This window comes from Acromyrmex echinatior, chromosome 7 (assembly GCF_024713525.1).
Source record: "Acromyrmex echinatior isolate Ae372 chromosome 7, ASM2471352v2, whole genome shotgun sequence".
Taxonomy (NCBI): domain Eukaryota; kingdom Metazoa; phylum Arthropoda; class Insecta; order Hymenoptera; family Formicidae; genus Acromyrmex; species Acromyrmex echinatior.
Genome location: NC_141858.1, coordinates 8471565 through 8496548, shown reverse-complemented (window position 1 = coordinate 8496548; position 24984 = coordinate 8471565). Strand labels below are relative to the sequence as shown.

Sequence of the window (24984 nt, the reverse complement as noted above, 5' to 3'; positions counted from 1 at the left end):
TTTCCGATCATAATAATCGGATTATCTTTTCAAAAAGTAACAAATGGCTATTTCCGATTATTTAAAATCCGATCACACATTTAATCGGAAATAAATTCATTGAAATGTTCAATAAGAAATATCCGTTCGTCACTTTTTAAATGAACTATTTCGATCACATTATGTCCGATAAAGTATCTGCACGTATATATTTTTAATTTGACAACGTTAATTGATCAAATCAAATTATACACAGTCACAAATTATATACAAGCATTGATCATTTAACATCATGTAAATTTTTATACAAGAAAAAGATTTACTTACTTATAATAATATGGATTATTTTTTCCTTAACTTCTATAGTTTCAAGCACTGTTTATATCCTGATAAATTTCGTCGAAGAAACAATTTTTCGTTACTGCAGTAATATTACAGCCAAGAATAAGAACGAATGCGTAATAAAAATCAAATAGAGACACATAATAAAAATCAAATAGATATTAGACTAGAGACTCGTGTTCGCTTGATCTCAACATAAAAATAATGCCATAGAGAGCCTATGAAAACAGTCGTTGATCACGTGACCAACTATTCTGTGATTGGCCAGCGCCTTCCAATTGATCGGATATCAAACTTGATCGGATAAAATACTCTCTTTTTATTCGTTCAAGTCTAATGTCTGGTCAAGTAAGTTTATCCGATGAAATTTTAACAGATAAACATATGACGGTTCATATTCTCTTCACATGTAATCGGAAATTACATTTCATTAGCTAAAGGTGTTTGTCACTTAATTGAATAATCCTGAATTCGATCGACATTGATCAAAGAAAGTACTAGAATGGTTATTTCCAATCAAAAGCACTGGATATTTTTTCAATATTGTGTATGTGTATGTGTGTGTGTGTGTGTGTGTGTATTCTTATTTATATATATTTTCTATTCTTTCTCTCCTGTTGCCCCTTTTTTTTTTCTTTCCCATCACATTTTCTTTCTCTATCCCTCTTCTTTTCCAATTACTATCGTTCTTTTCTGTTTCTGTTGCGTTCCAACCTTCTATGCATATATACTTTATGCATATATGTGTTTCAGGCTTAGGTATCAGAATTATGGAGTTATCAAGAAAAGAAATTTTCATTTTAATAAAAAACAAAAATATATTTTTGAATAAAAAAAATTTAAATAAATAGATATTTGACTAAATAAAATTATAACTATAATAATAACAGTTTGTAATTTAGAACCTTTCCTTCTTCAAAACAAATGTTTAAAATAAGAATTTTTTTTAACAATGCACTCACCATATTGGTAATCAGCAATATAAAAAATCCCAAGATATCATAGTTTTGATCATATTTGACATTTTCCTAATATAGACACTCGCCATTGGCTCCACCATTTTGTTTTTTTTTTATTTCGACTTTAGATTTGTAATTAATGTCAAAAACTCCTATATACTAACTTTCGTAAAAATCAAAGGATACCTTCATATTTTGGTTATGTTTCTGGCCTACTGCGATATGACTTGAACAAGCAAAATGATAATCACTTTTGGATTTATATCTTTCGATTCTAGACTTGTTATCCCCTTCTTAACTTCTATATTCTCCTTCCAGTTTCTTTTTCCCTTTCCATCTAGAACTAACCATTCCTTCCCTTCTTTTTCTTCTTGCTCGTTTGCATCAACTTTTCATTCGAAAAGTAAGTATCAGTTAAACTGTCTGCATAGTACTTACATTGTAATAATAATGGTTTGGGATGGCTCTTCTTCAGGTATGCTTTTATTTAATTAATAATGAAAGACACCACACATTATATTTTAACTGTTAAGTATTTGTGAATAAGGACGTGTATATATCAATTTTTACACTTATGATAATTGTATAGACAAATTGAGCGGCTGTAAGATTTCGAAGAAAAGAACATTAATCTCTTATTATCGATTCTTATTGTATCTCTTATATATTTGGACACATATATTAATTATACCAATCATAAGATTTGCGAGAAGTTTAGTCATTTCTTGGGAAAAAAACGATCCATTCATGATTATATATGAGCATATAAATCAGGCATTAAATAATGTATAATTTTGAATGCTAATATATGATCATACATACATGAGATAGTTGAGTGTATATTCGTGCATGATCATATATATATATTCACGTACAGTTCTGTATGGAACCATACATGAACGTATGCATGTGTTGTGCGACGATGTATGATCATGTACATTCGTTTATGAATTTGTATGGAACCCTACATGAATGTATGCGTGTTGTTATGCGACCATTCTTAGTTATATATATATCTATACATTCATGGATTTCTATGGAACCATACATGAATGTATGCGGGTTATATCTACAACCATGCATAGTCATGTACAATGTATGAATTTGTATGGAACCCTACATAAATGTATATGTGTTGTTATGTAACCATGCATGGTCATATACATTCATGTATAGATTTGTATGGAACTCTACATGAATGTATGTGAGTTGTACGACTCTATATTTGATTAAAATATAAGTATAGAAATTTATATTGCAATTTTTGCGTCGATTCAAATTTTTTACATGAAACAAGTATTTCGTTCGCCACACCCTAGTTCCTGCTCTGGTTTTCCAATATATACTAAAAATAACCCGATAAAGATCGAAATGTTTATATTTTTATAACAAATATATAATTTATAACGATTATAATTTCATAATTTTATAGCACCATAATTCAGCTCAGCTCATATTTCTGTATCGATATTATCTAGTTTTAATTATTTGAGTTAGCCTTTAAATATTTTTATATTTATGTTTTGCATCTCTTCTCAATCCGTCATCTCTTTGTCAGAGACGTGGTGACCTCTTCTGTATACATATATCCAGTGATATATGGAACCTACAGTTTTTAACGCCAGTTCTAAACGACCTTTTTTCAGAAGAGATGTTCATGACAAAGATATTCTCAGTTTGCCATTGTCTTCCGAGGGATGATTAGTGCTTTTAAAACCAAGATGGAACGATGTTCTTAACGCGGAAAAAACCGCGTATGTAGGGCACAGATCACAAGTCAGCTGTTCAGAGCGTGAATAAGCTACTCGCGTTCTTAATTATTTTATGTGCATACATCAAAAATTCATCTGCGTCACGAATATTTCAATAGTTTTTTGCATTTCCGGCACATATCAAGAAATTGTTTTATCCAACGCATTGAATGGGTAATTATTGCTGACATAGTTACATTATCGTGAATCTAATCGATTGTGACACTTGATAGCGCATCACAACACTACGAGAACATGTGTAATTATACGATAATTATCGATCATTGCTAATCGTTCTGCATGTTAATAATTAACAATATGAAAGATCAAGCAATTAATCGAATCCAACAATTTCTATCTTTCTTTGTTAAACTATTGCAATTATTATCGCAAAATTCTCGCAAACGGGAAATATCGTCTGCTTTTTCTCTCGAGAGAAAGTGTCCCTGCGTTAAAGCAGCTGTAAGATTAAGCAATTAGAGCTTGCTGTCCGTTTAATGTAACTCGCAATTCATCGATTTCAGCCAACGAAAGCTGAAGAAAAATATGCGTAACGTAAAGAAAAGCGCATTTGCTCTTGCTCGTTACTGCGCTCTCATGCATCTCGACGTTTACGATGGTTAATCCATGAGCAACGTTTCGTCCGTGTCTCTCAGCATAAACCTGGAATTTCTCCATGATGCGATTACCAAGCCATTTTCTACTGTTTCAGAGGATTCATACTGCATCCCATGTGAAATGCATATGCAGGTTATATGCACGCTCGAATATACGGCAGCTCTGCGACTTGCATGGACGCGCGCGTCTTCTATCCTCGTTTGGCGAGGAAAAAAATTAATATTTATGTGTCTTCGTTTGCACGCCACGTAACGCCATCAACTATACTCAATGGCGCTATGTTTTAATGGTATTCATGGTACCCGAACATTACGTGCGTGCGAAAAATATTCCTGAGAAAACCGCTCCGTTGATCAAATCTGGATTCTAAGACGACATATAAGCAAATTTATCTTTACTTCCTAAGACAAAGAAATGCTGTTGACATTTTTTAAAATAGTTAAAGTTTACACAGAATATCTCTAAAATTATTATATCTTCTTGAAATATCTGATTTCCGATACATTTATAAAATTCAAATCTTTTAAATTCTATCTTGAAATTTTAAGATAGATAAAGTCAATTCGGAAAGTTTATAATATAATTAATCCTCCGTAATATTATATTTTTACTACTCTCTTCACAAGTTTTTTGGTTGTCCTAAGTTGTCAAAAAATAAAAATTCATTATTTTTTAACATCTTTATTACATTAATTGTTAAATAGGTTTTTAATAAGATTTCTTAAGAGGAGCAACCTTCGCCCATCTTTATTTCAGCGAAATTTGAGAATTTCATTTGCGCAAAAAATATATTGCAAATGAAGGATTAAGTGCAAATTTACTAAAAAATTTACTTAAAAAAATGCAAGAGTAAAAATTTTCCGAAAAATATATGTGCATGAAATTTCGTCTATTAGTCTGTGAAAATCAAGTTCGTATAATTTCATGGATTTGCCGAGATATACAGGAAAGAATCGTATCGAAGTGTAACAACAGATCATTACAGCTTACGAAGTGTAACAACAGATCATTACAGCTGATCGTATTTCACGCAATGAATCTGTTACTATATCATTTCGGTCGTATTTTACAGTGGAACGAAGTCGTGTGTTTCTGCGTGAATAACGTTGTCTTTATGAGCGCGTTGCGATGCAAGTACGTGGAGCAATTTGCAGATTGATGACTATTGGATACTTTAACGTTGCAAAAAACTGTATTACACAAATCGTACGTGTATTCTGCAGACATTATATAAGGCACCATGTCATCGCCAGCCGACCGGTCAGCCATTAGCAAATGTTACTTGGTCAGAGGCAATCGCGCGGATTTTCAGTACTTTCACACAGTAATAGCGAACGATGTATCGCATCGAACAGGCTTATACTTTCATATCGAGCGATTTTATATCTAACGATCGAAAATTCCTAGGAAAAGTTTAACAGGTTCCATTAGTGAATGAATTGGAAAGCTAATTATGCTAATTAGTAAAACGCCTTATTCATGCAAATTATGATGAGCGCAATTACAAATTGTAATTACACAGCAGGTACAGTCACATATAACTTTAGCTAAAGTTTAGGAAGTTTATTAACATCGGTTAATTAACGGATATAGTGCATAATAAATTGGTAATTAAAATAATTAAATTGATAATTAAAATAATCGACGTAATATATTTTACATTCAAGTTCTCTTATCAACATTATCGTGGAATAAAATAAAAAAATATTTTCTCATAAGTTTAAAAATGACGGAAACTTGTGTTTGCAATGAGTAATATGAAACGTAAATTATTAAATGAAATAAATTCATCGTGAATTGTTTTGCCATCTCAAATAAGACACTGTTTAATTCATATTCTTAAATGCACATCTATGCACATACAAATGTAAAAAAGATAATTAATGATGCACATTAACGTTATCTTATCATTTTAATAATATCGATGTGAGCCAGTTGGACAAATAATACAATATTTTTTTGATCGTTGATATGTGTGCAAACATCGTATATATTATTAAAAATGTTTTTTACAATGAAAGCACGAGTGCATATTGTCAGTTCTCTTCTTAAGTCACGCGAGAAATTCACCGGACATTATGAACATGAAACGTACTTTGCTCGTCATCATACGTTGCATCGTACGGTGTCGTACAAGAAAAACTAGCTTTCTATCTTTTCAGTGCAATTGATTTATGGAAATTTCACTGCTCGCGTACCATTGCTATTAGAGATCATTGAAATTTGCGGTACGCTGGTAATTTTCTGATACTTTCCGCGGCAGATCATCGAAATAAATTGCCTCTCTGCAATCCCTCGCTATCCAGTTATAAAACATTCTACGCTATCTAATTATGAGATACGTTGCAAAACATTAACAGCAGAATGCAAAAATCTTAACGGATGTAACGCGTAATTAAACTAATAATTATGATAATCGATATTATACATTGTTAGATATCAAAGAAAAAATGGAAATTTAATTCCTTGAGTTAAATAACATTTTTACATCTGTGTGTCAAAATATAAATAAATCAATAAATCTATTTTTTCTGATTAGTTTCAAGGTACGTTTAAATTATAGTATGCACTCAGTAAATAATGAATTAAATTTGAATCAAATTTAATACACTTTAAATTGTTTGATTTCATTGTTTTAGTTAAATTAATTAACGACATATTGGGTAGAAGCAGAGACAATTTATAGAAATGATTAAAAGTAACTCAAATTGGGTATAATTTAGCATTATGAAGTTAATATTGTAAATATATTTACGTTTAAGTTTATCGCTTGTCAAAATTATTGATGAACAAAGAAAAAAAGACATTCTTGAGGCTTCCACAAGTACTTTCTATAGGGAAGAATGGAGACTCTTAGGCAATCGGGAGGATTGGACACTACCTTTTAAATCTTCCCACGTAAAGTTAAAGAAGAATGCCATTGTGGCTGTTTGTAGCCGTCATAATGGCAATACTGATGAGTGACATCAATACTGCAACGTGATAATGTTTGTGTATCTGTATATATTTTTTAAATACTTTTTAAATACAAAATTGTTTTTTTTCGTTAAATAAATTTGTCTAATATCTTTTCGTTAAATAAATTTGTCTAATTAACAAAAGTTACATCACGTTTTATATTATATCATAACAAAGGTTTCTTATGTTACTTTTATATTTATGAAAAAATATGTTTTACAGAAATTATGTGTTTAGCAGGATAGCTCCGCAGGTTTAGGATTTGAATATCGAAAAGTAATTATTTTGTGTGTTTATTTTCTAATTTCATTATTATTACTTTTTTCATTATTATTTCATTATATTTACGTAAAATTATATTGTCACAAAAGGTGGGTGTTTTACGTATAATGTGAGCTAATTTTCGAGCGTGCTTCTTTAAGCTAAAAAACTTGAACGATCATTTATTTAACAATGTAATAGTTGGGAACCTTGGATACTAGTTGGTTCTACTAGGCAGGTTCGCGCATACCTAAATCTAAGTCTGTTCGCGTTGCTTGCATTTTTTGCACTCAGTATCTTTGCTTTCTTCTCTTCAACGCCCGAAAATATACTTATCTTATTTTAAATGCAAAAGTTTTTGGAGATTTCAAGCAACGCAAACAGACCTCTAGGTTTAACGTGGCAAGCTCTCTATGTTTTCTCACTGTCACAATTGTTCGTTTTTATTCACAAGATTATCATGCCATTTAATATAAATATAAAAAGAAAACAGATCGTTGTAGTATGTCTGTTGATATTATACGAAAAATATTCAAGACTCCTGCACGTAGGGAGGGATGGACACTTTCCACTTTTCATTTTTTCTTATTATTTTCCATGATGGTCTAGCTTTGGCTTAACTTTAAATGCAAACATATAGCTAAGAACATAAGTTATTTAAAATATAATCTTGGTACTATTTTCTTTATAAACATTTTATTTAAGATTTTCCTAAAAAGAGTCCTCATTCTTTCCTACAGAAATTATGCGTTTCGCGGGTTATCTCCATGTCAAATCCATTCTCAGAATGCCAACGTTTCAGTGAACATTGTAGTTCACTTCATCGAGGAGCAGTCTGATTAATAGCGAAGAGTATAACCTGCGGAACTATTCCGCTAAATACATAATTTCTGCAAAAAAAAAACATTTTTTCATAAATATAAAAGTAACATAAGAAACCTGTGTTATAATAAAACGTGACGTAACTTTTGTTAATTAGACAAATTTATTTAACGAAAAAAACAATTTTGTATTTAAAAAATATTTAAAAAATATATACAAATAATTTAATAACTATAGACGCAGATCTGAAAACAATTTTGTTATCAAGATTATTTAAAAAATTATACAATTTAGTTGAAATAGATACCTTAGAAAAAAATATTTTTTTATACAGTGAAAGTAACGTGTTACATCGAATTTGAAATGTTCCTCATATAAAATAATTATAATTTCATAAACAATTGTAATGATTAATCTATATTATTTATAGCTATTATAGTCTATTAGTTAATTACAGATACTTAATTACAATATTCGGTCATTAAATGAATCAAATATACCGTTTCAGAATTAATATACGTTATTCAAGCTTCTGATGTCATACTTTGATAATAGACAACTCATAAAAATAACAGGAATGCATGAATATTACGGCATACAACATTCTGAAATGTATATTGCTGCTTTATCAATCCACTGCGAGTCGAGATACGGTAGATTTCTGCTGTCTTTCCACATACTATATCGATAGCTGGTAAACTCATGTGTCATAGTCGGTATACTGATGCTGATTTTCCAAACATGGAAGAGAAACATTAATTTATATTTGTACGAGAAACACCGTAGATGGTGCATCGATGAAAGCGCATTGATGCAAACAACGTATGTCCCTTTCAACGTTTCAATGTTTTTCTTTTTCCTTTCTCCCCGACTGATTGCTTGCATCACGACTTACATAGTTTCCAATTTCGTTTTAATTTCATCAAATTACAGTTAGTCTAACTTAAAAATAAAGATGAGGCTGAAGGCTTCATTGAAGACGAAGCGAATATAAGTACAGGACATTTCACCTCGCGAATGTAATTGTTGATTACTTTCACGATCCGTAATTATGCTCCTGCACTTTCCTGCTAATTACCGTCAGCCTCCGTTCTCCGCAGTTTGATTTTTTAATTAGTGATTAGAGATATGCTCGCGTTCGAGTTACGTGGAACTTGGAAAGTGCACGTCTCTCTGGCGAAGATATATTTCCGTGAATATAGATATATGTGCCGTGCTTTGAAGCGATCGCATGTGTTTTCCTCGCAAGTTTCTACTCGGTCCTGATGTACAACACGCGCGCAATGGCTTTCTACACTTTATTCCGCCAGTACCTCACCATCTTTACGACCATCGGATCATTAACCGGTGATAAATTAGCGAAACGTTAAGAGAGCTCGTATGAAGTTGTACGTTCTAATTTCTTTATGTCGATTAATTACCGACCGATCGGTGTTTATGAACACGTGAATTATTTCTTTCGTAATTGTAATAATAAGAAAGAACATAATTAGAAAGAAGTGTAAGCAAAACTTTTTTTTCCTATAAATAGTTCCTTGACGAGTGTCGACTATATGTAAATTATTGGATAGAAAAGAGCGCAAACGCAATGAATGAAAATAAGTGAAATTAAAATTTCTTTATATGTATAGATATTTGTGTGAGTGATATTATATTAATAAGTACATTTTTTTCGTTAAATAAGAATTTTATTTATAATATGCGCAAACAAAAACTGAGAAAAGGCAAAAAATACTATTTGATAACGTTTTTATTAAGCTATTGACGTAAATTGTTGATAGCTTACATAAGCATTTAAACATTCTGATTTGTAACACATAAATTTTCATACTTATTATTTTACAGAATGATAAAATTCTAGCTTTTCTCTCCGCATGGAATCATTATGAAAACGTATTCTTTAATTAAATAACTAAACATTGAATTAAAAATTTTCAGTTTTATAAATATTTCTGTTTTAAAAATAGAAAATAATATAGATTTAGATTTCTGTCACGTATCTATTGCCTCTGTCTTGCAAAATTACATGTCCATTTCCACATATTCTTTAATCGATACGATTACTCGTTTTTAAGAAGATAAACACGCGACTTTAAACGGCTTCGTAGTAGGTCGGATTGCGTTTCCGTTATCGTATCGAAATCTGACTAATCCGCGAGTGTCAATGACTGATCACTATCGGCCCCGGTCTGTGTCACACTACAGAGTCTGTGTATTAATGGAAATCATACACGACACGTGTTCGGTTCTAATTATATCCGTGCGACACACGGTTAATCACGAGAACTCGGCCGTAATTCTAGGCCAAACATGCGCTGGCATCTCTATGCATAGTTCAGAGATACAGGCGGATATGTATATGTATATGTATAAGCGCGATTAAACCAGAAGGATATTGACATCCGTATGTTATGAATATCGTATGAATGTGGAAGTCGGGCGATGAGCATGCACAACGGATCTGAATGATCCGTTCAGGAAATGCAAAACACGGATGCAGCACAATACGGAGGCAATGCGGCAACTAAATTAACACGGAAGTATTTCTCTCGCAAGATGTTGGATGGAATAACGAATACCCTGAATCGCATTCCTCGTGTGTTAAAACGTAGAGATGTGTTGAAGTATTCGATTCAACTTTATATCATCTATATATAGTCTTTTTATAATTCCGTAAAAAAATATTAAAATATTACATCGTGCAAAAATTGTGCATAAAAAATAATATATGTTGTCGTAATATATAAATTATTAAAAGATAATAATTAAAATGATATTATTGAAAGAAATTAATAATTAATAATTTTTTGTGTTCCGCATAGAAACATTGTTGGACGTTATCAATTTTTTATTTCGAAGAGATAATGAATATTGCATTCGATATTATGAAAGTTAATTACAGCTAAATAGTTAAACAATAAAATTACATGCATATTTTTTTAACAAGTGTGTGATTAAATCAATATATGCGCCGTATGTAATTTAATTAATTTATCTTTACATCGCACACATAAATAGCTGAATTAGCCGTAAAATAAAGAAGAAGGCAACATATTATTATTTCCAGATATCTATATACCTGTAAGTCTAAGATTTTCTCATAACAACGAGATAAAAATGGTGATACGCAAAGATTATAATAAAAGACTGCATAACAAAAAGAAATGTCGTGAGTTTTGACCTCTGACTGCAGATTACTTGACTGTTAATAATATTCCTTTGCAGACGCCTGAGAGATGAAATATTGACGAGATTATTATTCAACATACATACAATTTTAATGCAAGACATATGAAACGTGATAAGTGTTTGATATGTTTCGTATTAATATTAAAATATAGCGGACAGTCGGAAACAGAAAAACGTGGAAAATGAAAAAGAAAACTATTCATCCTTTATTACGCATTTAATTTAACTTTAGTACTTCAAACTGGATTAAAATATACGAAATAAATTGCATGGCAAAATAATACAATAAAATGATAAGCACGATGATAAGCTTGTTCAAAGGGAGTACTTTAATTTAATTGTTGCAAACTATGATTCAGTTCAACTTTCGGCTTCTCGAGCGAAAATTTCAAAAAACTTTCCCCCTCTTTTTGTGAAAATTTTACTGTTAGCCTCCGTGAGAATAACGTCAAGTGAATTTTATGAACGTCAGAGGAAACTATGCCATCTTGTCAAGAAAAAAAGAGCAGGAAACGCTCAATGGAGCGACATTCAGTAAAAAATACTTATTGAAGTCCAACGTTCTCAACAACGCTCGAATATCGACCTCCGATGTGCATAACTCTACCGTTGCTTTCATGTAAATTCAACGTTGACCCATCCCACCCCAGGTTTATACCAGTAGTAATCGCATTCGACGTGGAGCGAACAAAGTTTCCACTTGAAAGTTTACAACAAAGTGACAGTCCAAGTTATCCTGCCTGTCGATCCAAAAACGCTTCTCCGCCGAAAACTATTATACTTTTGGAATTCATTAAAGAACAATTGACTATTTTCTCAAATGAGAACTTGACATAAAAACACTGCAAGTTTTGAATACCAAAATTTCAAGAGAAGCAATTTACCTAAATATTGCTCAATCGTCTTACAAAAAATTAACCATGAATTAATTTCAGAAAGTATATTGCAGATAATTCTAAAAATTACTTTTAATACCTAGTGGTAATTGTGAAAAAAAAAGATAATGTTGAGACAATGTTAAGTTTCTTTTAGTCTTTCTTTTTAAATATACAAAATTAACAGTACAGAATAATTTCACATTTTAATATATACTTATATGTTAGAATAAAGATACGTTTGAAAAAATGTATCATTCTAATACCAATGATTTAAGAGAACTAAGTATAGATGATGATTGGCTATTTGAATTTGCGTATTTGTGTATGTATTATCGTTGTCTTTGTATTATATTGTTTGTCTTTAAAAACGTTATCGTTACACGGTTACTCTCGATGACCGAACCTTTACATCTTGACCTTTTTCAATTATACATTCGATCTCAGCTTACGTAATGTACAGAAATAAAAATATGCCGCCGTTGGATTCTCCTTGTATATATAATAATTGCTCTATAATTAAACATCGTTGCTAATGCATATTTACGAGATCGAGTCGATAATGAGAACTCAAGTTCATATTAAATAGAAAAAACGGGCAATTAAGAGCTTCAATACGCAGTAGTTAATGCGATTACATTATCAACAACATATGTTTCAAATAAAAATCTTATTTTAGATACCGTACCTGTCAGAACACAATCGATAAACTAGAAGCTTATATCAGTCGAAGCTGGATCTTTAATACTTAAATAATTCAATCTTGAATTACTATATATATATATATATATATATATATATCCTATTGTAGTCTTTCAAACTGCGCGCCGAATTATTTTTTCGGACTATAAACGTAATTAAATCACTCTAGTATAATCGCGAATTAAATTGACAAGCAATTTTAATAATTTGATGTTGCAATCAAACATCATATTATAATATTAATATATTGAAAAAATAAAAAAAAAACAAGTTAAAAGAGAAGGACTACAGACCAGAAATATAACGTATAGAAAAATGATCAATCAATGAAAAAATCGATATATGTTATGTTTTTACCGTTCTGACAAATTTTGTAAACATTGATAATGATCCGATCGTGATCGAAACGTTTGTTAACCGACATATTTTATTAAAGTCATAATAAGACATCTTTACTTATGTACCAATTTTTCTATACGTTATATTTCTGACTCGTAGCCCTTCTATTTTAACTCGTTTATTATTACGAAAAATATTATCTCGGCTGGAAGTCGAATCCGGATCTCTCTGTATTCCATACGAGCGTCCTAAGTTTTTAGGCCACCGAGGCATTTAAGCATTAAAGATCCAGCTTCGATCGGTATAGACTTCTAGTTTATCGAATATGTCTCAAATCTTATATAAATATAATAACCGATATATATTTCGGCTCAATTCAAGCCATCTTCAACAGTTTTGAATAATTAAAGATTCTTGATAAACCATCAGTCGTATGAAAAAAATAATAGAGTAGCATGGAAAGTCTCTCAGATTAAACAAGTTCATACTTTTACACAAAGACACGAAAGTGACGTGCATTCACTACAAAATTATAATATAATATCATGTTTTATTTCTCGTCATGAGACAGTCCGTATTGTCTCACGAAATCATTCGTGCAGTTTGACGATTCTAATATCGTAATTTAAACTTTACGATTTAATATTCGCTGATTTATATTTTATAGAAATCAAAATAATAGAATTTATTACTCTGTCATTATTATCACTTATAAAAATATTTTTTGAGAAATGTATCTTTTACGATTGGACAAGTATCTTTTATCGAAAATGATGATTACGGAATGCTCGTACTTTTCCATGAGAAATCAAATTCATAAAACCACAAATGCAATTAGAAATATCACGACAAACACAGCAACGTGTATCGATGCAGTATAAATTATGGACGTGATAATAACGGAACTTTCCGTTGACATCTCAGGGCTAAAGAAGACGGAGGAAGAGGAAGATAGCACATGGGACAAGTCCATGACTGTTCTGGGAGAATTGATTGGAACCTCAATTCTGGTCTTTCTGGGGTGCATGGCATGCATGGGTAGTATGAAGCCGTATATTCCTGGAATTGGACCGTCTATGATACAAGTTTCTTTTGCTTTTGGTCTCGCTGTTATGATTGCTATACAGGTATACATTACTTTGAATCTGACAATTAACATTATCCTTGATAAAAATCATTAATACATCGTTTTGTGACATCATTACGTTAATCAATTTTTCAATAATATATTTTATTTACATTATAAGAAGAACGACCGTGTATGAATAAATCGAATAAAGTAAAGACCGCCAAACGGTCAAAGTTAGATGTTACGAATATATTTTATCAATTTTTTGTTCCAAATGTGATTGCGCGCCGATAATTGTCGGACTTTCAACACAATCATTATGAAACATTTTAATAACCCCTTCTAAATAAATATTTTATTTAGAGGGGGTTATTAAAATGATTCATAATGATTGAATATCTAACTTTGACTGTTCGGCGTTCTTTATTTTATTCGATATTTTACTTAGTTTTAGATTAAATTTCTTTTAACCATAACTTATAGCATTTTTCACTATTTATTTCACATTTTAATGATGCATTAATGATTAATATATATTAATGAATATAGAGGAGAGTTGCTGAATGCGTACTGATTGCCTAAATCTCTCTCTCTCTCTCTCTCTCTCTCTCTCTCTCTCTCTCTTTCACTCAGTATTTTATATTATTACTTAATATAGGCAACATTTAGTAACAATAATATAAAGTACATGAGAAATGAATAATAGAAACAAAAATAGCCTACATCTTGTTTTATGGACATTAGCAGCGTTTTAAAAAATCAAGTACATCTGATATTAATTTTTAATCAACTTATGTAGCTGATAACAACGCGATCATCCAATGTTATTATAAATTTTTGTATTTTTATAAAAGAAAATTTATTGTAGAATATTTTACATTCACTGTATATATAATACATATTTACAGCATTATAAAGATTAAATCGATATTTTTTAAAATCCATCAAGTTTCTTAAATCTTACCATCACAAGATAAGATTGATTATTAACAACAATAAAACTAATAATTGATATCAACAAATGTCAAGTGCAAAAATATTTTTGAGCCAATTTTATTTTGATCAGAAACCAAAAATAACAGTTATCGTAAAAATTTGATTTAAAAAAATCATTGATTAAAATGTTGGTATTTATTAACAGGAAAGACAATCATTATCAAATATTAAAAAAATTCAAAAAATGTAATTACTATAAAATATCAATTTTTATGTATTTTGGCTTAAGAGGAATATAATTGTTATGCTACAACTTTTTTTTTATTTTGGTTATAACAGTTACGGTCTCTGATTTTGTCTTCTCTTTATTGTTATTTAATAATAATTATAAAATATTTGATATTTTTCAATAAATTATTAAAATTAGGTACTAATTAATTATTAGGTATTAGTTAATGATTTTTTTTATTAATCATATACTTTCAATTATTTTCATTCATAAATTCAATACTTTGAAAGGAAATACGATAAAAAATATCTATAGGTACGATTTAAGAGACCGATTGCTTATCTAAATCATATCTTTTGCAGCATGTTACAAAAAGATTTATAATAAATTAATTTGTTATTGATGAAAAGTTAAACACGTAATAATAAGCGTCCGAAACCTCGAACTACAATTTCTAATGTTCATTTGCATACAAACAGTGCCAAATGGAACATATAAGTGAAATGGTAAGCATTGGGCAACTCTCTCTCCTAAATATATATTATATTATATATTATAACACACACATATATATATATATATATATATATATATATATATTACAATTTACCATATATTAATTAATATATATTAGTTTATAAATAAAATCGAACATATAAAAGCGAGTATTTCTAAGTAGCAAATTATTGATATATTTACACATAATATTATCGGATCTTATCGTCGAATATATATTTGTTCTTTTCCAGTGCGTCGGTCACATCAGCGGCGCTCATCTCAATCCGTCTATTACAATCGCCGCACTAATTCTTGGCAAGAAGTCTCTCATAATGGCCGGATTTTACATTATTGCACAATGTTTGGGTGCCCTGTTAGGTTACGGCTTCCTAAAGGTCAATAAATACGCACATATTCATTTATTTACAGATTACAAAACTGTGACTTTTGTAATCACGTTTCGGCGGAGATACTTGAACAATCATATTTCGGTGATAATAAATTGCTGATACATGTTCGTGTTTATACATATAACGCGTTATCTCAAAAGTTCTCACAAAATTACGTTATCTCAAAGCTGCGAACATTACGATTATTTTTACTCATTCAAACATCCGCTTGCTCCTAAAGATAAAATATTGATCGCGTTCAAGTTGCTGCGTGTCGAGTGATTGAATGTATATTGATCGGATTTAAAAATAAAAATCAATTATATTCAATTACTAGACAGGTTAGGCTACTTTGTCGACTTAAACACATTTATTATTTCTACACGGAAAGAACAGTTTTGCTAAGATAAAAATTTAATTAAATACAGATCTGAAAATAATTTCACTAGACTGTCAAAATAATTGTAGGATGCTCAATTTGGTTACTGTCGACGTTTTGCAGCATTACTCATCATGCTTAAATTCCATACATACCTACATAATAATTTTCATGGTTCAATAAAAGTATTTAGATAAATTTTTAGAGAGAGAGAGGTACTTTAAAATAGTTATTTCCGTATATTCGCTAATTGCAGCATCTAATCATTTAAAATGCTATTTCATTGATTGTATAAATAAAATTTTAATAGCTAATTCGAATTATTTGTTGTACAAACAACAATGAATAGTGTAGCAAATCTGTGCAAAGTATCGATTGATTTTAAGTTTCAACTTACTTATTTGATTCAAATTGAATTAACTTTTGTTTCAATATTAATTAACAGATGATAACGCCATCAGATCTTGTGCATGGCGGTGATCCAACGACAACCGACAAGTTTTGTGCGACGGACATTAATGAGGCTATTGGGATCGGACATGGAATCGCGGCTGAGGCTTTTGCTACTGGCGTACTTGTTTTTTTCGCATGCAGTAGTTGGGACTCGCGAAACGCGAAGAATACCGACTCGTTGGGATTGAAATTTGGCCTCTGCGTTGCCATGCTGTGTCTTGCTTTCACCCCTCATACCGGCTGCAGCATGAATCCTGCTAGATCGTTCGGACCAGCAGTCTGGACTGGTTACTGGCACTACCACTGGTTATACTGGTTGGGACCGATTGGAGGCTCCATTATTGCGACTTTAATCTATCGATATTTATTTTTTAAAAATCAGGAAAATACGCAAGATGTGGAAACTTTGAATGACATCGAGACTTAAATGGAATAATGCGTAAGTTTTTAAACGCCAATAAAAATATAATTTTGTACAGATTACACAGGCCAACAAAATTTAGGGGGGGGAGGAGGTCTTGCGCTTTGAAAGATGTTTCCGTAGGATTTTGATGCGCTGAAAATGACTATGTTGTCCGTTTTTTCCATTATCCTCCATTTTTTTTAGATAATCGTAAAAATAGTTTTTTCGGGAAGTACCTTCTTTATTAATTTTTTCCAGCTAAACAAAAAATGATATTAAGGTCTGTTTTGCGGCATTTAACTTTGAAATGTTCCAGCAATACTAAAAATATTTTTTCAATGCTTATAAAAATGTTTTGTGCAAATCAGAAAACTTTGGAAAAATTGTAAAAAACCGGAAAAAATAGACAAATTTTGAAATATAAAACCAAATAATTCGAAAGAAAAAAATCGTAAAAAATATCTGATAATTTATACTTATAATTTATACTGTATGTTTCTAGTTTAAATCCTTTTTTGAAAAATTAATTTCCAACCATTTGTTTAGAAGTTATTGAATTTAATACACCTTGCGCGTTACCTACAGTGCGCGATATCCTCTCGAATCTGGCACATATTCACCGAATACAGAAGCATGTTGTATAGTTTTTTTTGTCAATATAAAGACTAGAATGTAAGCGGAAATAGAAGTCAGCGCGGTACTCGGCGCAAGTATAATAATAGAAATGTTTATGTCCATTTTTAATATAAAAGTATAAAGATAAATATAAAGTTGATATAAAATCCATACGCGTTTCGACTTCAAGTCATTCTCAACAGTATTAATATAATTCTAATTCAGCACAAGTAGCATCAACCATGATGTCAACCACCCAACATCACAAAGAGTTCCTTAGTTCATCCCAGTTTACAGACTAGAAGGAAACAAGAATTCTTATAAAGTGAAGCTATAATAAGAATGAGAATGTTACAGATATATGTGAAATTATTTTTAAAAGATACTGACAAGGAGAAAGCAGACTGACCGAATTGATGCAATTTGTACGTACATATACAGTAGTCAACTAGTAGAATATAATATTAATTTTGACAATTAGATGAAGTAACAAGAGTGATTCAAATAATTTTTTCGTCAAATGAAAAGAATAAAATGTAACAGTTGTTCACTCTTCGGTTACATGGAGACAAATAACATAAAATACATGTGTCGATACAAGCGCTGACCCGAAATGATCGAAAGTATAATTGTAAACATTAATTTTTAAGTATTAATTTTTAGTATTCAAAACTGACATATAGGCATATGGTCTAAAAATTCAGTATCTATTTGGAGATTTAAATTCTTTTTTTGTGTTTTTATGCAACATTCCAGACATTAATTTTTTGTTATAATTCCTTTTTATATCCAAAACTTGTACCCTGTTCCAATCGAATTCATGATCAAATTACAATCTGTGATTTATAATGACCGAATGAGAAGACGTCTTTTTTTTAATGTGATTTTGGTGTTCAAAAATGCATGTATATATAGTTGAGGACTAGTTTGTCCTACATAAGAAGCAATCTTTGCAGGCAATCTTATATATGACGTTTCTCTGTGCACTGGTTGATAAAGGATCTTTCTGCGCTTTGATTAGACTGCGAAGTTTATTGATACTATAAAATGCAATTTTGGATACCGTATTGTTAATAATTCTCTTAAGTTTATCTGAAATATTGTTAACAAAAGGGATCGTAAACCAAATAATTTTATTATTAGATGTCACATTCTTTTTGTTACCTTTGTTACTCATGTTACTATTTTTTATAAAATATTTTATTCTCTGAGACATAATATTAAAAATAAATTCAAGAGGATAGTCATTATTTAATAAAATGTTGATGACAAGTTCAAAATTTTTTGGGTTAGAAAGGAAGAACACTTTGTCAACCATGTCTATGATCACGCCTTTTTTCTGTGAAAGAAGATCTGGATAAAAAATATTGTGTACTGAGTACCGCGCTGACTCCTATTTCCTCTTACATTCTAGTCTTTATATTGTTAAATATCAAGGAATCTTCAATATTAATTGTTATTCTTATTATTGTTTAATCTTTTTTGGTCACTGATATCAAATCTAAAGTAAAAAATGTGCAATTTAAAATGATGGATCCAATATGGAGGATAAGAATTTTACAAAATCCGTACATGAATATCTGGTTTTGTAAGTCTCTGATTACTACTATAATCAGAGACTTACAAAACTCAGATATTTATGTACGGATTTTTTTAAATTCTTGTCCTCCATATTGGATCCGCCATTTTGAATTGCACATTTTTTATTTCAGATTTGAAATCAGTAACCAAAAAAGACTACACAACATGTTCCTGTATTCGATGGCTATGTATCAGACTCGAGATGATATCGCGCACTGTAGCTGACGCGCGGCTTGCTTTGGCGCTTTAAATTCAATAATTTCTAAACAAATGGAAATTAATATTTCGAAAAAGGATTTAAACTAGAAACATACAGCTATAAGTATAAATTATCAGATATTTTTTACGATTTTTTTCTTTTGAATTATTTGGTTTTATATTTCAAAATTTATTAATTTTTTTTGGGTTATTTACGATTTTCCCAAAGTTTTTTGTTTGTATAAAATATTTTTATAAGCATCAAAAAAATATTTTTAATATTGTTGGAACATTTCTGAATTAAATACCGTAACACAGACCTCGATATCATTTTTTGTTTAGCTGGAAAAAATTAATAAAAAAGTTACTTCCGGAAAAAATTGTTTTTTTGCGATTATTTAAAAAATGGAGGGTGATAGAAAAAAAATGGACAATGTAGTCGTTTTTAGCGCATCAAAATCCTGCAGAAACATCTTTCAAAGTTCAAAGCACAAAACCTCCTCTCCCCCCCTAAATTTTGTCGGCCTATATTATCAATTTATGAGCAACATTAAAATTAAAATTAACTCTTTAACACCTGTTAGGTATGGCACACCTGGCATATCTTTTTCTATTTCTAATGTTTTTTTCATTGTTTATAACTTTTAATAAAGGTATATTCATTTGATATAATTAGGATAAAGTTGCCGAAATCACACCGGCTTCTAAATCGCTATCTCGCTTAAAAATTCAATTATTGTTTATATACTTTCTTACGGGTTATTTAAAAACTACATGATATTTTAACTACTACATGCTACTACATTATACTCGTGACATGAAGCGCAATAGGAGTATTATTTACATAAATAAAAAAAATTTTGATAGCGTTGCTATTTTTCAATGTATTTCATAGCAGAATTACAGAAAATACAAGTTAAATAACCCTTAGGCTATTGATTGATAAGTCTTGATCATTTGTCGTGGTTTAGAACATTATTAAAATTAAATCAATTGGATTAAAGTTTGCTTTATATTTTTTTTTAAAATTAAATAAATAAAAGTTTTAAAAATACTTTGGTGTGTGTGTTTCCTAAATCGCACATTACCTAATATTTTTCCAAATTTTACATTTTTATTCCATTTATTATTATGTAGAAATGTACACAGAGAGAAAAATGTTTGGTATTTGTAACTATAATTATATATTACTATAATTATGATTATTATTGTTATAATAACAATAACTATGTACATAGTTCTAGCAACTAATGTATATAATTATATAATACTATAATTATGTATTACTATATAATTATATATTATTATTATTATATATTACTATAATTATATCAATTATTTTCAACTATTTTGTGATTATAATAACTATAATTATAGTCATTTTAGATTGCCAACTACATACATTTGTTGCTAAAATTATACACATAGTTTTATTATTATTATAATAGTAATAATCATAATTATAATAATATAATTATAATTACAAATACCAAACATTTTTCTCTTAATGTATATTATAAACCTATAAAGTTTATTTTGTTTCACATAGAAGTTTTTAAATTACGTCGTAAAATTATCATGTATTTCAGAAATTATGAAAAATATATTCTTATGTTTTTAACAGCACAATAAAATACAATTTTTTCCTCTTTTTATGTAATTTTTGAATTTTTTGCATCATTAGGAAAGGCCCCTATTATGAGATACCGAGTCCATTTTGAGTAAATGCTAGAAGTCTATAGAATTTAAAATAATAGATCATTTTGAAGGGAATTTAATAAGCTTTTAGATAATATTATATAAAATTAATTTAATTCAAATTTTATTTTTTTTTAAATCAAAGAAATGTAAAAAATGAGCAAATTGCAAAGTCAAAAAATTGTACTCCTAATAGATGCCCCGAGAAATCGATAGTAAAACGCAAAGTATTGCAATTAAAAAACTTTATTTAATGTTTCTAAAATACAAACAAACACAACCATTATTAAATATTTATTTATCAAATAATGTACGGCAATGAGAATTACACAGCGGGAATTGGTGCGCAATTTATATAACAGTCTTAAGAAATTCACATAATATATTAAAAACAATGCTTTCCAATATAGACTTCTTAGGACGTTTTGGTTTATTTCAAACCATCTTCAGTCAATTCGTATAACATTATAATAAATGTGTAGACAGGAAAACGTTGAATAAAGTTGGAATTATGCTCTATGTGAGACCGAGGATGAGTACCTCCCTACTGTTTAGTTGGGAGTAACCCAATTTCTGTCTCTTTGCTGTTTAGCCAAGTGACTAATCTCCTTCTCCATAGATTAACTCAGTTATTCAAAAGCACAAGTCAATTATAAAAGGTACGATTACAAGATGCACATTTTCGTTATCAAAAAAAGTATAACATGAAACAATATAAAATATATAATCGTCAGATGTGTTATCCAGAAATATTATATAAGTTGAGGATTAGTCACTTGGGTAAACATCTCAATGAAACTTGAAGATATCCAAATTCTAAAATCTTGTTTTACAATGACCATAGGCATGGTCTAATAATGAATTTTCTACTAAATAGTTTTCAATCCAATAGTAATAAATTCATGGTGGAACCGATAGCATTTATTAGTTTAACAGAAAGGCCGCTATCTCATATTAGGCGCCTATCTCGTAATAGGGGGCTTTTCTCTATAATGTTTTAAATGAGGAATATTGGTATAGTGGGATTTGTTAGGCAACAAATTTTTTTGCTGCCAAAATCGCACCATATTGAAAAAAATCCTTATTTTAAATGTTATAATGATGCAAAATATTATGAAAAAATTACATAAAAAAGGAGAAAGAATGCAATTTATTGTGTTGTAAAAAACTTAAGAATTCTTTATAATTTAAGAGAGACTTTAAGTGAAAAGTAGTGCAATTTCGGCAACCTTACTCTATGTTCCTTAAATATCTGACATTTCGATTGAAAAAAAAATTGTTTATTAGATGTTTATTTTTTCTAGAAATTGTAAGAAATCGAATTAGGTTGCCATATTTCGCGGAAGAAAAAGATTAATTGCAGCAGCAAAAATTTGCGTGTGGTAGTTAAATTCCAGTCGTAACATATGGATATCTAACGTCGTATCTGCGAGGTCTAATTTCCATTAGCTGTGAGGTCTAAATATTATCATTGTAAGGAACAAACATTTTGCTATTATATCGATCTATTGATCATTGCAGCAAAAGTTTTTTGTGTAGCAGACAATTTGGTAGCAGTTAATTTTAACATTAACTTCTTAAACGTTTTATTTTAAATTTTATCTTAAACTTATTGTCATCACGTTGATATATTATCGTCATGTATATATATTAATATTTTTTTAAAGCTACGTTAAATAATTTTTTTTTGACAGCCAATAATATATCATAGCTAATAAAAAAATTATTTAATAAATAAAAAACTGTTTTGCTCATATGGGTAATTCTTTTCTGTCGAAAATTTCATCGGAGCTCTGCGAGTGTCATGCGAGCTTGGCACGTTTTCAAATAATTCTTTTACGCTTGTCCTACTTTCGTTCATTCAGTCCTCCAAATATCTCCTGGATATTTGGACGACATCATTACGTCATTTTTACCGTAATGATCTACGAACCGAGTTTGTATCGTGCGTGCTTTCTTCCAGTGAGCGAAATTGCATTCTGGTAGTCGGTGGTTCACAAATTGAACAAGAAATCCTGATCGCGCTGGTATTCTCTCTGGGTGAGAAAGAGGACGTTGCAAAAGTTGCGGTGAAAGCTCTCGTGCGATGGAAACAGACGGACTTGGAACTTTACGGATTTCTACTTCCAAGATGTTCGGAAACGTCCCATTCGAAATCTTATAACCTGAAGGATCGCAATGTATCGAAGGATGCCACGCGACAAGGACTTTTGCGTCGTAGACTGATGTGACAGATTATTTTTGTACAAATACGATATCTTATTAGATAAGGCGCCGTGTACCTACTATTTGTTAACTTTAAATGCAACTGAGAAAAAAATATCGAAGTATTGCGAAGCAAATGACTTATTGACGTTTTCTTCGATACTTATTATAAAAAAAATGTGTAATGACGAAATATATATTTCTGTAAAATATATCCTTATTAATTGTAAAAAGTAAAGTAGATGTTTTATTTGCTAGAAATATAATTTTATTCGTCGTATTTAAATAAAGATTTATTTCAGTGAAATATATTTCTCACAAATAAATTTTTAATTATCTTTTTCTCAGTGCAGTAGATGCAAAAATTCTTGATAGGTGTGTGTTCGTTATATTATATTTTATATTTACTGTAAGAAGGAAAAGTAATGGCCAATTAATAAGCAGACAAAAAATCTTAACATATTAAAAATAATTATTTATTCTCAAATATATGTTAAGAATAATCATAAATATATATGTTTTGCCTTCTATATTAAGCCTTCTTAGCGCATTATTTTTCTCTCTTAATAAGTTTTGCATTTAATAAGATTCTTCAATGTTTTATTTCTATTTATTTTGTTCGCGTTACGACACAAAATACGACGTAAAAATGCATTTTTAATATAAAAAAATATAAATTATTGTAAATGATAAATTATTCTTATTTCAAAATAAAACAATTATTTTAGAGCAAGAGTACATTATACCGATATTGTTACAATGGCAATTCAAAAGATAAGTAATAAAACACATTTTTGACAATTGTATTCCGAAAATCAAAATGATAAATAATTAGTGTTATACGCATTTCAAATATTTATAGTATTATGTATTTAAAAAAATATATAAATAAAATATATTTAAAATATTATTCAGCCGTGATGCATATTATACATTTATATTTTTCCTGTATAGTCTATGTAATCTTTTAATCCAGCACTTTCCAAGATGATCACTCTATGTCGTGTAACATGAAGCGAAGCATCGGAATAATACATATATGTATAGTTTCGTCTTGTCTAGCAGTATATAGTTTCAAGTATTAACTCTCTCCTGTTCTCTTATTTCTCTTCATTTTTCACGATTTTGAAGCGCACGCGTAGAAGAAACTCCTCTCACGCGTATCTCGCGGCGGTGCCGCAGTCAGCTGATCTCTCGCCGCGCTTTTTATTAATTATTAACAAATTTATGGATTACAGACTCGGTTCGCTCGCTCGCAATTCCACTAAATTCGCCGCCATTATATCGTACACGTACGGGATGCAGCTCGTTAAGACCGACGTTGAGGTGGCTGTTCTCGCGCAGCAACGCAACACGGCCGTTCTCTCTTCCTGTCTCTCTCTTTCTCTCTTATCCTTGCTGCGACGAAATTCGAAATAACGGAATTAGTCTCGGTGAATTCAGGAAATTACCTCCATCGCCGTCGGTCGCGCCAAAGTTTTAATTGTACTCGGTACATATCTATGCACGCGTGTGAGTGCGAGCGTGAGTGGCCGT

General features: G+C 30.1%; 1 protein-coding gene and 1 long non-coding RNA gene across 4 annotated transcripts in view; one reads left to right on the top strand and one right to left on the bottom strand.

The window, feature by feature from the left end:
* Window positions 1-13713, bottom strand: part of LOC147909146 (uncharacterized) — a 28646-nt gene extending 14933 nt beyond the window's left edge. Inside the window, exon 1 of the long non-coding RNA XR_015545799.1 lies at window positions 1284-13713. This is a non-coding gene — a long non-coding RNA (uncharacterized LOC147909146). The remainder of the gene's footprint in view (window positions 1-1283) is intronic.
* LOC105151748 (aquaporin AQPAe.a) overlaps window positions 1-24358 on the top strand; it is a 34872-nt gene extending 10514 nt beyond the window's left edge. For 2 of the 3 annotated variants that reach the window (XM_011065629.2, XM_011065630.2), the window contains 4 exons: window positions 13720-13922; window positions 15779-15922; window positions 16741-17187; window positions 23207-24358. In XM_011065629.2, coding sequence (XP_011063931.1) covers window positions 13720-13922; window positions 15779-15922; window positions 16741-17175 — 782 coding nt within the window. In that variant the 3' untranslated portion in view covers window positions 17176-17187; window positions 23207-24358. The remainder of the gene's footprint in view (window positions 1-13719; window positions 13923-15778; window positions 15923-16740; window positions 17188-23206) is intronic. The other variant, XM_011065631.2, reaches the window with a different exon arrangement.
* The last annotated feature ends 626 nt before the right edge of the window (window positions 24359-24984 follow it).